This window comes from Nematolebias whitei, chromosome 18 (assembly GCF_014905685.2).
Source record: "Nematolebias whitei isolate Nwh7 chromosome 18, NemWhi1, whole genome shotgun sequence".
NCBI lineage: Eukaryota > Metazoa > Chordata > Actinopteri > Cyprinodontiformes > Rivulidae > Nematolebias > Nematolebias whitei.
Genome location: NC_056515.1, coordinates 25000334 through 25015244, shown reverse-complemented (window position 1 = coordinate 25015244; position 14911 = coordinate 25000334). Strand labels below are relative to the sequence as shown.

The following is a 14911-nucleotide window of genomic DNA, read 5'->3' as shown; positions in this document are numbered from 1 at the left end:
TTTCACTTTTGCTCAAATTAAACTCTAATCCACCAGGTTTGATATGTCTTTGTTTAGTCAAAGATATGTGTAAAATGATTACGTAGAGGAAGTCAGTTCTCTCTGTCCATGAAGAACAAGTGAACCTGTTGGCGTCAGAAGTTCATCAGTATCTCCTCTGGATATTTACTGTATGCTACTTTCATCCTTCTTTCAGTACCGTCAGTGTCTCTCCAGGCCCTCCTGAGCAGCGTCGCTCTTTGTTGAGATGTCACCAGGGTCTGTGTAAGCTTCCTGCCTCGTCTCCAGCTCCGCATGCCTGGAGCCATGCTGGTTCTGGTTTGGGTTGCTCTGGCTGCTCCACGACTTGCTTCTACTACGGCTGGGCTCCAAGGACTGCCTGTTCCCACTGCCGTTCACAGAAGCCTTTGCCTTGTAGCAAACGCCACAAACCAAACCCAGAAAGGCCCGTCTCATCTCTCGACTGGCCAGAGTGTAGATGATGGGGTTCATGGAGGAATTGAGCACAGCCACCACAATGAACAAGTCAGCCTTGTAAAGGATGGGGTAGCGCTTCTTACAGACCACGTCCACCAGGAGCAGGACAAAGATGGGTGTCCAGCAGGCAATGAAGACCCCAACTACAATGATGACTGTTCGCAGAAGGGACATTGCGTGCTCCGAATTGCTGTGCTTGCTCACCTTCTGGCTGCTGGACTTCACCAGGATGTAGATGCGAGCGTAAAGCACTGACATGGCCAAGAGCAAAACCATAACAACAGTGATACAGAACGCTATATATTTCTTGCTGTAAAGAGGAAAAACCGTGGAGCAGTCAGGGGTGTTGCCAATGCAGTTCCAGCCTAAAATGGGTAAAGCTCCTGAAGATACAGCAATCAGCCAGCATGTCCCTATCAATAAAAATACTCTGTAGTTCTTGTTGGCATTGTAAGGCCTCATTTTGATCATAGTCAGGTGTCTCTCTATAGCAATAGCCAAGAGACTGAAGATGGAGGCACTGAGTGCGACAAACGTACTGCCCTCCCTGATCAACCAAAGAGTGGGTGAGAGTTCCAGGGTCTTCTCTCCAGAATGAAGCAGGTTGACGGCATAAGAAACTCCTGCCAGCAGGTCGCACAGCGCCAGGTTCCCAATGAAGTAGTACATTCGGTTGTGAAACCTATGGTTCTTCCATATGGCCACCAGGACAGTGAGGTTCTCCAGGACAATGAAGCTACAAATGATGAGGCACACTATAGTTTGAACATCTACAGTGCCTGGGTGCATGCTGATGCTTGGCCGGTGGTCCAGCTTCCCTGTAACGTTGTAGTGGAGGAGTACGATGTTCATCTTCAGATCCACAGCTGCTGGAGCTCGATGTCAGAGTTGAGCAGGGTTTCCGGTGTTCGTAAAATCAGCTGCAGCAGAGCAGTGAAAGTTATTTAGAAAGCAACATATTCCTTTAACATTCATTGGTGCCAACATCAAAACATCCACGTTTCCCCACAGAAAACAATGGGATTTGGGTGAAACAAGGGGGGAAACTTGCCCTCCATCGTTCAGTCATACTTAACATTAAAAACAAAGATCAGCGTTTTAACCAGTCACCAGAAGCTGCACGTTAGTCTGACCTGGCATTTTGATATATTCACTGGTTTTCACACAATCACAATTTAACCTTTGTTATTTTGGGAGATTTTATCATAAACTATTTACCTCGCAAACTAGAGATGTCACATTCTAACTTGAGATGGATAAACTTCCCCTAGTTTTTTCTAGGTATTATACAGTTTATACATTAAAACATAACTATTTTTGTTTTCTTTTACAGTGTCTCTTACTACAACAAGACCTACAGCAGCTTACGGCAGCACGGCGGCTTAGTGGTTAGCACTGTTGCTTCACAGCAAGAAGGTCCTGGGTTCAATCCCCGGTTGGACTATGGGGTCTTTCTGTGTGGAGTTTGCATGTTCTTCTCGTGCTTGCGTGGGTTTTCTCCAGGTACTCTGGCTTCCTCCCACAGATCAAAAACACATATGTTAGGCTGCCTTCAAGTTCAGACCACCCTTGCAAAATACATCTGTGACCTCAATGGGATTTGCCTGGTTAAATAAAGGTTAATAAATACATGGTGCATGTGCACACTCGCTTCTATTGTATCTGAGCTCAGAATTTCCTCTTTAAAACAGGACGTAAAATGTCTTTATACCTTGTCATGTAATCTAAATAAAACACTGTAGCCATATAAAAATTGACATACATGGCAACCAGATGCTCCTGACTCTCAAAATTCAGGATTCTTTTTCACGACACCTACAATTTTTGCACAGTGACTGTTTATTCGAGGCTTAATTCCTGCTCTGCTTCTCTGTCTACTCTGATTATGGTTGTTGATACAGGTGTGCAGTTACCATGGCAACCCTAATGAGCCACTGGCAGCAGATTGAACGTTTCTTTTGATCTTGGTCCACGTTACGTCTCTTATAAAAACAAATTGTTTCAGTTTACACTGTTACAAAAGTAAATTTAGTTGCACTGATGCCCTTTAAAACCTCTTCATGAATATTACAGTTTATAGCTCAGCTGAATAATAAGTTTAGCAGAAAGTGACTCTACACAGGTACAAATTTAGCATGAATATGAATATATGTGTAATTTTATAACTTGCATCTTGAAAGATTTAAGCTGCCAAGAGTAGTTGTCCCGAAAGGCAAACGGAGCTCAACTTACCGCAGAAAGAAGTGATTATTTAAAAGGCAAACGCACACGAAGGATGCACATTTCATGGCTGTGAAGTCGATTTTCTGCCTTTCCTACATCCAGCGTCAAACGTCATGCCTCTCTTTGTTTCCTCTGACTGATTTAGAGGCTAGTAAAGAGCAGTTCCTCATCTTTCACTGATGTCTGCAACTCTTCGGAGCCTGCCAGTGGTGGACTGGAAGTACCTCCCCATCCCTCCCTCCCTCCCTCCATCTGGCCAGACAGAGGCTTTTTACTTCAGGCACAGCAGAACCACCAAGAGGGACACAAGTTTAATAAAAGTAGCTCTATGCCAACATGTTTGTCTCTCTTTCTTAAGCTCTGAACATACAAAAGGCAACTTTAAACATGTATGAGTCCAAAAAAAAAAAAGACTTTGGAGACTTGAAATGGGCAGTTCAAATTGTTTCAGGTGAGTTTTGTGAAACAATTGCGAACAGTTATTATCTTACTTGTAGTGCATAGCTTCTCAAATGATCTTAGATTGGAGGAGTAGAGTTTAATGTCAACAACATGACCAGCTAACAGCTTATCCAAGCTGTCAATGAAAACTATAACATAAAAGATTAAAACGTTGTCCTGAACTGAACCAAAATGTGCAGGTGGATGCTTCAGTCATGTGACTGAACTTTATTAAGCTGGCTTGGCTGTTTAGGTGAAATTATAAAAGTGAAACAAATGTTATGACTCACCAAATTTTAGCTCAGCATCTAAAATTCATTTCATTTTGTTGTGTAGTGTCGGGTCACTTTGCTATTGAGGCCATCTAGAACTGGGTTGGCTCTGTTATTCAGCTGTACAACTAATAGATATTTTGCTAACAGGCAACTCATTAATGCCATGGCTTTAAACAAAATAGTCTGAATTTCAGTTAAACCCAAATTTTGGGATGAAAACAACAATGCAAAAAAGAACAATGAAAAAAATGAATACCGCGCCTGTTAATAAGATCATGGGAAACTGATTGACGACGCGCTGTTTTACTGACTCAGAAAAAATGTGACGGTTATAAAAGTCTGGGGAGGTGTAAAAAAGGTGATTTTTTTTCAGGGTGTAGGTAAGTTTTGTTTACATATTTTGTCTATATAAATAAGAATTTATAATTTTACAGGTAAAATACTGTTGGCTACAAGAAGGGAGCGAGCAGATGGAGCTTTTAACCAAAATTTAGCCATTTTTTTCAAAATAAAATACATTTTATGATCATTATTTTAAACCTTGTATTCCTACATTTTTATCAGGCTGTCTTATACAGTAAAACAGAGTTAAATTTCTTATCTTCAAGTTTTGTTGTTTTCTTGCTGCAGCATTGAATTGTATACAATTTGAAGGAGAGATTAAGCAGTTTGTTCTCACAGTTTGGTTACAATGATGGAGTTTATCCTTTGTTCTGATCCTTGTGTTGTGACCTCACATCCAGGAAGGATGGGCGTGGCTGGCGGCAAGAAGAGGACTCTTTAAAACAGATGCGATGAAGAGGGATCTGAAACGCAGCTGAGGTTTAAAATTTTCAAGACACGAGTCAAGCAGCAATTTTCTAAACTAAAGGAGCTCAAGTTCAGACAAAGTGACTGGTGAACTTAAATGCCCAGAATCTCATTCCTTTTTTTTTTTTTTTTTTTCATAATGCCACACATTTCGCTGCTTTCAGTTTTCCTCACACAAAGCCCAGACTTCACTGTCTCACATACCAAACCATTAGAGATCTTCCAGCGTTTTTGGTTATTAACCCAGAAGAATATGTCATGTGGTTGAACCAACAGCTGTGATCTGGCATGGCGCCTTCAACATTGTTACAGTCACAATTCTCTGTTATTTCCTGCAGGTCACATTGTGCCAGCAGCAATGGGAACATTTCTGTGAAAAATATAGTTTCTTCTGGGCCCAAGGCAAAGCTGGGACCAATCACAGAGAAGGTTCATGTAAAGGCAGCTGAATTAACAGAATGGGAGCATGGTTGGAAAATCTTTGGCTTTTTCAGCAAACTGCAATGATGTGGAGCTTACATCTGCATTTATATAAACTTTGAGCCAAAAAAAAACCCGTTGGCAAGTAGCAACCCACAATGTGTGGTCAGAATGAGTCTATGTTTATTCATAGACTTTTAGAGAAGAGCATGGGTGGAAGGTTTTCCCTTACATTGGACCACCCTCACTAAAAGGTGATAGCTGAATACAGTCATGTTTTTAATTTTTTTTGTCTTTTGTCATCTGAAGAGTAAATATGTCCTATTATTTTTGCATGCAAGAAATCATTAATACAGCATGTGTGTCAATTCCTGCCGTTACTGTACATCGGCTATATTTGTGGGATATATTTAAATATAGCCTACAAACTAGAACCCCTCATTTTCACATGATGTACAGTATAACCTTCCACCGAGTTAACTGTGTTCTGCAGATACTAAAACCACAAAGCATAAAAGGTTTCCACTGCTAAGACACATCCAGCCCCTAACATTTGAAACCACATGTGGTGCGAACGACAATAAAGAATATCTGAATCTGAATAAAAAAGAAGCTAATAAATGTTTAAGTTTGTAGCTAGTTTTTACCTATGGTTTTGTAGCTTTGATTTTGCTAATATTATTCTTTCGTCAATATTTTTGCTATATAGTATTTAATGTTTAGCTGATATTTTTCCCAATTTGGCTTTTTGCTATAGTTTGCGTATGTTAGCTCTGCCTTTGCTAATTGTGTCTCTTTGCTACTGTTTTTCTACATTAAATGTTTAACAACTGTTCTGGTGATTTTTAGCTTCTAGCTGCTGTTTTGCAGATTGCTGCCGTCACAACACAACTCCAGCCTTGAAAGGTTTCTAGTGTTTCAAACCAGCGAAGCACTTTATTCTAATATTCTGGTTTTTGTACAGCTTTGATCTGTGGATACAGATTGTGGCTAATTCTGAGTTTTCTCAGAGACCTATATCTAACAGAATGCAAAACATGTGGTTTAAGAAGACTGATACAGAATGTAGAGTTTATGATGAGGCTTCCCTACAACAGAAGTGCTGCAGCTAGCTGCTGAAACTTAGCTTTAGTTCCAGTAAAAACATTTATAAAATCGCGTTCACACGAGCAAAATGAAATGAAAATTTTGGAGTTGTTGAAAGACAGCAGCAGTCCACTTGGACTAGTCATTAGCACATCATTCTGGTCAAAATTAAACTCCAAACAGGTCATTCAACAAGCAATCTGCAACAGATAAGATGTTAATTGTTCATATTTTTTTCATAGCTCTCCAATTCAAAGGGTAGGAAATCACACTTTATTGCAGCTCAAGATAAAATAATTCAAACTTGTGTTTTTCAAAATAAATATGGATTTGAACTCTGTCAACTTTACCTGCAGTAAATATAAATCATTTAACCACCAGCTCTTGACTCATGGCAATAGCATATCAAGTTGTATGCATTATTAATCATAATGCAAGTGACTAGCTAAGTGCACATGTATACAGGTATAAAGTATTGTACAGGCATTCATAATTTATTATGTGATTACTAACATGCTACTGTCTCTTTTACTGCAGAGGACTAGTGCTTAAATGAGGAGTTAGAAATAATAACGGTCAAAGTGCTGTAGTAGTAAAGGTGTGTGTTGCCTTGTAGAAGCTTTCATTAGAGCTGGGGTCAGCTCTATGGCCAGTGAGCACATCCATGTGCAATTATATGTAAATGCTGCCTTTAATTTTACTCGTGCCACTTTTAAGGCAAAAACACACCCTGCGAATCTGGGCTTCGAATCTGAGGCGGACCCCTCCTGCCCCCACTGTGGCTTTGTGGTGGCAGTATTTTGGGGCATGCTGGGCTTCTTGCATGCAGCTCAACAGAACAAAGCCTCAGAGATGTTTCTGCACGGGGCGTGATTTCAGCTGTGCTTCAGTTTAGTCTATGATTTGTCATCTACAGAGGGTCACACAAACAGAAGGTCTGCAGTTTCCTTTTAATGCCGGAATATTTGGTACTCTCACCTTTTAGTTCTTTACACATTAAGTGCATTTATTGTTTCCTGCTGCAAAATTAATCTAATTTTCTTTTTAAGATCCTGCCACTGGCTCTGGCATTAATAATACTGGATTAGTGCCTCAACAGACCAGTGTCAAACTGTTGGAGACTATCTTACAAGTACTGGTACATGTTTATTAGACTGACTTTACTTAACATTGAACATGGAAAAACTTTAAAGCCACAAGTTTTCTGCAGTGCACTCAGTTTTAAATGTGCTGTAATAATTACATGTTTCTGAGCCAAAGTCTCTGGCTGCACATCTGTTTGAGCTCATATGTTGCCCACCTCCATGGAAATATAACAGTTTCATGTCTAGATGCAACGCTGTTCAAATATTAGCCATAGATATAAGCTACATTGAGCATAATTTTAAAATAAGACCTAATTGTGTAAGGCTCATTTTGTAGCACTTGTACAAATTGTTGCATCTGAGAACAAAACAAAGAAATGCTGAAAACATTTATAAATGTTTATTAGTTTATTTTATGTGTAAAATATGTTAATATAAACATTAGAAACATAAAAAATAGGATTTGTTGCAGCAATTAGAACAAAATGTCCAAACATTTAAATTCCTTTAAAAATATAAAGAGGTGTTCCAGTACTATTTTTTTCTGACCAATTACAAGTATTTCAGTTTGGGTATTGCCAATACTACCAAGTTGTTAATCAGTTAGTAATTAAACATTACACAACGATTTTCAAAACACATTTCTTTTATCAAGAATACAGCAAATGGTCTGCTGTCTTAACATCACCTACGTCTATCTTAAAATATATCTAATCTATGGACATTTTTGTTTTATAACCAAGGTTACTTGCAAAGTGGAAGTGGAAATGACATCACCCACATTAAAGCAGTATGACTCTGAAGTATTGGAACGTTTTTATGAGTATAAATATGGGTACTCGAGACCGGTATCAGTATAGGGATAACACTAAAAATAAATCAAGCAGTAAAACTGGATTAATTAAAAATTACTAAAGAAATGTTTCTGTGTCCTTAAGTTATATATGATTTCACATTTGTGAAACTATCGATAAGTTTTCATCATTAGACATTAAAAGTTGATCACTGAAGCTAAAGTGCTGTTTTTTAAGTTAACGAGATGCAGTGGTGGCTGGTCAATAGAGGGAGCTAGGGTGCCGCCCCACCACTCACCATATTACTTTGAAGACATAAAAAAGTAAATAATAAAATAAACATATTTTGAAATATATGTAGATATTTTTAAAATTTGTGTAAGATAAATATTTCATAGTTAATGATGAGTAAAGTTGTTTCTATCAAAAACGTCTCTGATTGATGACATATTTCCACCCTGGGGACACAAGAATATATAGCCTCTCGTTAAAAGTTGTACATGCACAGTAGCTCCCCTTACAATAGGAGAGATAGGAAGATTCTGGGCGCACCACTCCTGCGCTCAGATTTAGAGTTACATTAGGGCCCAAAAAATCTGATCCTGCCCAGTCCCAGCCCGTAGGCATAATTTCCGAACCCCACCCGACCCGACAAATTAACAGTGATTACAGGTCAGAACCCGGAAACCCCCCCAACATTTTTAATTAGTATTAATGGTTGGGGACGTGCAGCTGAATAAATGGGGCAGAAGATTCGAAGATGAGAGGTGTTTGTACTTTCATGGCCGTAAAAAAAATCATTTAAACCCGTTTCTGCCTGCATTCTTCTGATTTACTGAGACATGCAAACAGCTCTGACACACGCGACTGCTTTGGGATCTCACCTGTTTGGGTCATCGGCTGCACGCATCCTCTGAGTGCAGCGGCAGAATGAACGTCCATTTGGGTGATGGATCGTTGACTGGCAGTACAGTACCGTCTGAAGCTTAATTGAAAATTTTACCTCTTTTAAGGCCAGTCAGCTCACGGTGAAATGGCCGTGTGCGGCTGGTGGATGTATGGCAGACCATGTTATCATATAATTGGATCACGGCTGATCCTGACCTAATTAAAAGCCCGAGACCGGCCCGGCCCGCCCATTAATCACATTGTAACAGCCCGGCCCAGGCTTAATCCATGTCGGTCCGGGCCAGGTTTTGGGTTTGGGTTAGAAATGACAGCTCTACCCAGAATACGGGCGTATGGTACAGATCGTGCTTCAGGTGCCGATGTCATTGGAACAGATATTTTATTCTATGGTCCTGGAACAGATTGTGCAGTGACGCTCACAACTAGGCTATGTTGCAGGTGAGCTTTAAGCCATTGAAAGCCCTTTATCTAATGCCAATGTTGCCATTTCTGACTGATATGCCTCTCAACTTTTAGATGTCTCTGTTGGTGAAAAATAAAACTTCAGCTGACTGTGTATTCCAAAAGTGGGAAGTGGTGAGTTTGTTTGTTTGTTTGTTTCTGGAGCTAGCATGCTAACGCTAGCCTCCAGGTTATTGTATTGAGCTCTGTGTTAAATCAGTGCAATATTTGTTTGAATGTGCTTATAGAAAAAACAATTATCAAACATTAATACTTTCCTATACTACATGTCACTGATGATATTGTTCTAATATTTCGAACACCTGCATTTGTATTGATCTGGATAATGAAAACAAGCCTCTTGCAATAAGCAACTAGCTCCTAGTGTTAACAATGAAGCATTTAAATTGAAGGTACATTGAGATGGTGAAATGCTATTGCTAGTTTGTGTGCTAAGATGCAATATTAGGACCTTTAAAATTAGGAATATTTAAGAGTACTCAAATAATGAGCGTGATTTTATTTTTATTATGAACTTATATTATTATAGTAATGATGATAAAACATGTACATGTATTGCTTATATTTACAATGGTTTTTGATATTGATAAAACCCAGGGTTATTGATTATTAGGTCTGTTTCACATGGGCTAGGTTCCTGTCTGTCACGGTCAGCGGTCCCCGCTGCCCCCCCCATCTGCCAAGCCTCTGCCACCTCCTTCAAGTTGCAACCAGAAACCAACATTTATATCTTCAAACTATCATCCCACAGTCTTAATCATTTCCTTCTATTTCAAGTTTCTGTCTCTGTCTGCTTTTTATATTTTTTATTGTTCTGCTTTGTGTGTGATTTTCTGTTTATCTGTTTCTGTTATGTTCCCCTCATTCCTCAGTCTGCTTCTCCACTCAGTCTTTATCATTCACACCTGTCCCTCATCAGCCACTTGCCCAGGTGCTCTCATTACTAACTCTCCCTCTGTCACATAAAAAGCCTTTCTTTCCTTCACTCCTTGTCCGGTGATTGTTCTATGTTCACAGACATCACAATCCTCTTCTGCCTTGTCTGGTTTCTGCCCCCCTGATGATCTGCTCTGCATTATTTCTGATCCAATCTGCCAAAAGTAAGTTTTGCTGCACCGACAGCCTTTTGTTTTGTTGTTAAAAGAAATAAATTGTTTTGGTTTTTTGAACTCCTGCCTCACTCATCTCTCTGCAATTGGGTTCCAACCTCGAGGATCGTGACACCTGTCTATTGTTGAGAATGGCGAGCTAACCCTAGTTTCGAACCAGAAGATCGGTTGAATCCCCATAACTTTTCCCAGTACAGTAGGAGGTGCTTTTAGCTACAGGTACATTCTCATTCTCACTCTGGACTGTATGTATTATCATGACTGTATTACATGACTGTTACAGTATTATTATGACTGTATATGTATATGTACATATATATATATATATATGCATGTATTTTCATTCATTCAACCTTTATTTAGACAGGTAAATCCCATTGAGCCTCGAGGACTCATTTACAAGAGATGTATGTAAGTATGTATGTATGTATGTATGTATGTATGTATGTATGTATGTATGTATGTATGTATGTGTTTATTTAGGAGTTTTAGCCCCCCTGGAGAAAACTTCACCACTGATGAGATGCTTTTATTGTTCAGCTTGTCAACTTAATTTCCTGCCTGGAACTAAACAAGAGCAACTCGTTTTTGCCCATGGACATTTTTAATTTTGTGTTTGATAAAAAAAAGAGATAAGATTTTGTTTAAAAGTAAGAAAAACCCTCATTCTGTTTAAATTCGTTTTGTTGAAGTCATGAGATTTAGCATCAAATTGAGTGTTTTTATCATTTATGACCTTACCAGATTGACGCTGTGGAAGAGATTGTGCCCAGGAGCTTTGTGTTGTTCCTGTTTGTTGTCATTTCCTGCTGGTTGTAAACACAGGGCTATCTTTAAGTTGTGACATGCATTTTACTGGGTTTAATTCTACACGTTGACCTGTTCTTTGCAACTTAAATTTTTTGTATTTTTCATGCATGTTGTTCTAGATTTGTTAACATACTCAATAATTGTCCACTTGAATGATGCATATAGGCCAAGTTTCAGCTGTTCATTTAACATTTTTTTATACAGGTTAATCCCATTGAGCCTCAGGGGCTTATTTACAAGAGAAACTGATATGAGCTGTGAGATGGTCTTACATTTTTTCCAAACCTAAATAATGTTGCTGTTGTCTTGTTTGAGAGGTTTTCTCTGGCTTGTCATACTCGTTCATTATATTATTTTTTTTTTTTTATTTATAATACAGACAGTTAAGTCTGAGCTGTACACTGGCTCTCAGGTTTGTCAAAGTTTCTTTGAGTTTTACAAAGTGCAATCTTGGAAGGAAACTTCAGGGATGTTCACACTTGGATAAAAATGGTAACTTGATTGGATGATCTACAATTGTAAATATTTATTTTCTGTGAATGAATGCCTTTCTGTTGTTTGAAAATGGTCTTTTAAAACATCCTAGATTGAAAAAAATTACAATGAAACTCTTCCTTCTCAACATTTCACTGCTCCGGCGCCTCTTCCAGGACACCAATGAACCGTGCCTGTAAGTGTGGAATATGCATGCCTTCAAGTAATATTCTTTTCATTTTGTTCTCATTTTACACCTGTTTATGATCAGGTAATCAGTGCATTCAGTAAGTTGCAGCGACATCTTAGAACCACTAAATGATGTTGGGGCCTACTCACTTTTTAACAAAATGCTTTAAAAATGTTGCCCTTTGCAGAATCGCTACCTTAACAATGTGGAGGGGTTTGAGTACACCTGAGATCATGGGGCTATGTTGTCTGGGGCATAAGCCTCTGGTAGGGTCCCCTATGGTAAACAGGCCATGGGGGAGGGGTTGGATTAAGGTTAATTCAAAACCCATTATGGTAAAACATTCAAGGCTCAAAGTTCTTTATTGTCATCACATGTGGTACATGAGGTGGAACGAAATTGTGTACTCAAGGTCCCAGTTACACCCAAAACAACAGTCACGTAAGGAAACCTCACCTGGAAAAGAGAAACTAGGTCACTTCCCTGGAGCAAGGCCTGGTGGGCTGGGGGGCGCTTGCCGGTGAGCACCTGGTGGTCGAGCCTTGGCTCCAGGGGCTTGGCAGGGCCAAGCCTGAAGAAAGGACAGGAAGCCACCACCACCTGCAGGGATCTGTCAAGATCGTGTGCGATGGATGCTGGGCAGCAGGCAAGGAAGGGTTCCTGGGCATTCTGACTCTTGGCTGCATAGATTTGCTCTAGGGATGTAGAACATTACCTCACTGGCAAGTAAAAAGCCAGAGCTTGTGTGTGAGGTTGAGTGGCACCAACAAGATATGGTTGGACTCATGGCAGGAATGGGGATACTCACAAGCCCCTGGCTGAATCCCTCGATGTTGAAGTTTTCCTCAGTGAACAAGAGGCTTGCCTCTCTGCAGCTTTGAGCTGCAGAAGGGAAGGTTTTCTCTATTGTTTGTGTTTTTGTACCTAACAGCTGTTTAGATTACCCTGCCTATTTGAAGTCTCTGGATGGTGTCCTAGAAGGGGTGCCATCTGGGAAATCCCTCATTCTACAGGGTGACCAATACCAATGTTGGCAGTGATAGTTATCTGGAAAGGGGTGACTGGCAGGAATGGCCTCCCTGATCTGAAACTGAATGATGTTCATTTATTGGACTTTTGTGCTAGACACGTGCTGTCCTTAACGAGCACCATGTTTGAGCATAGGGTGGTTCATAAGTGTACTTGGTACCAGGCCATCTTAGGCCAAAGGTGGATGATCAGCCTTTTTTGTAATCGTGTTGTCAGACCTGCATTCCTTTGTCTTGGACACTCGGGTAAAGAGAGTGGCAGTGCTGTCAACTGATCACCATGTGCTGGTGAGTTGGATCTGATGGAGGGCGCCGGACAGACCTGGCAAACCGAAATGTATAGTGAGGGTGTACTGGGAACCTCTGGTGGAGCCCCCTGTCCGTGCAATCTTCAACGCACACCTCCAGGGGAGATTTTCACATATCCCAAGGGAAGTCACTGACATGGAATTTGAATGGGAACTCTATTGCAGACGCAGCTTCCAGGAGTTGTGGCCTGAATGTCACTGGTGCCTATTGTGGCGGCAAGCAAAGGACGTGCTAGATGACACCAATGGTGATGGCAGTCATCAAGCTGAAGAAGAAAGCAACAAAGTCCATGCTCAATAGTCCAGGTATACAATCCACCATTTTTCAGTCAGGTCAGGTGGAAGAAGAAAGCCTTTTGGGACTTGGCTATCTTGGAGGACTGCTGAAGCAACTGGTGGTTGCAGATACAAAAACAAAAAGGACTTTTGTTGGCCTCGAGGAGGTTCTGGCAAACCATTTGGTGACTCAGAAAAGGAACGGGAAAGGGGTGGATGAGATTTGCCCCAAGAGGCTGAAGGCTCTGGATGTTATGGGGCTGTCATGGTTGACACGTCACTTCAATTTCGCATGGAGGACTGGGACAATGCCTGTGGAGTGGCAGACTGGAGTGGTGTTCCCATTTTTTTAAAAGAGAGAGCAGAGAATGTGTTCCAACTGTCGTGGAATCACACTTCTCACCCTCCCCGGGAAAGTTAACTCAAGGGAGTTGGCAAGGAAACTCAGACTGATTGTAGAACCTTGAATTCAAGAGGCGCAGAGTGGCTTTCATCCTGATCATGGAACAGTGGACCAGATCTTCACCCTTGTGGAGTTGCTAAGGAGGTCACGGGAGTTTGCCTCTCCAGTCTACATTTGTTTTGTTGACCTGGACTGTGTTTCTCAAGGCATTCTCTGGTTGCTTTTCCGATCTCAAAACGTATTTATTAAATTACTGAAAACAAAAATGCTAAGGAGGTAGCAACAAACTTACAAAAACTTCTGAAGGGTGAACACAGGAGGCATAAGGGAACACAAGCAGGACCAAGACATCTGATGACAGTGCAGAACAATGAGCCAACATGGGATGGTGATTAGGAGTGGTTTAAGTAGAACTAAGATGATGAAACCAGCTGAATAAACATTGTGTCATTATTTCAGGACTCTTGGATTCTCATAGGCGTTATCCTTGGCCATTCCCCGACATCCCTCGAGAATGTTTACGGATCTCACCGGAGGACACTGGCTAATTATTCCATCCTTATCAGAACTCTTACATTGTCCTCGAGAGTGTCTATGGGCATTGCTAAGCGCTCTCGTCGTCTCCCTCCTCTGCAGAATATCTACGTCACTATGTGCTTGTTTGTGCGAGGTGTTTTTTATATTACAGTTTTTCTTCTCAGGCAAGAAGAAAAAGTCTGATAGGAATTTTTTTGCCTCCAATTCCTACATGTGTCCAGTTTCACTACTTTTTGTCTGTCTAAACAGATCTCACTTGTAAATGAGTCTTCTAGGTCCAATGTGACTTATCTGTCTAAATAAAGACTGAATGAATGAAAAAAAGGAAAGTAGGAAATGAGAGCACCTGGGATGATTACTAATTACAAACAGGCAGATTCAAAACACAAGGATCAGAAAACAAAATACATATCACCAGAACGGAGACAAAAGAAAACTCAAGGAAAATAACATAAAAAGTAAAGATATGACACTGAGAAGACATTTATTCAATGTGAACAGAGTCTTCCTTCGTCACAGTCTGTTTTTCTGATATTTTATTTACCTAGTTGCTTGAGTTTATCTTTTATCTTTTAGTTTAATTTCCTTGTGGTTTATTATGTTTTATTTTCATCCTCTAGATTCTGCTGTGTTTTCCTGTTCAGCTTAAATCTATATTCTTTTGTACTTATTGTCAGGTTTTGTTTAAATAGAGTTCAGGTTTTATTCCGTGTTTTGTGCCATTTCTCATTTATCCTCAGCCAGCATCCTCAGTGTTTTTCCATTCAGTCTGCCACCCTCACCTGTTCCCAATC

At 40.2% G+C, this 14911-nt stretch overlaps 1 protein-coding gene across 1 annotated transcript; it reads right to left on the bottom strand.

Moving 5' to 3' along the window:
- Positions 1–201: 201 nt before the first annotated feature.
- LOC119424514 (sphingosine 1-phosphate receptor 3) lies at positions 202–14182 on the bottom strand. Its single transcript, XM_037691999.1, has 4 exons — positions 14156–14182; positions 12916–12982; positions 12045–12260; positions 202–1352 (listed from the first exon to the last, which is right to left on the bottom strand). The coding sequence occupies exons 1-4, from the start codon at positions 14180–14182 to the stop codon at positions 202–204; spliced, it is 1461 nt and encodes a 486-aa protein (XP_037547927.1).
- Positions 14183–14911: the final 729 nt, after the last annotated feature.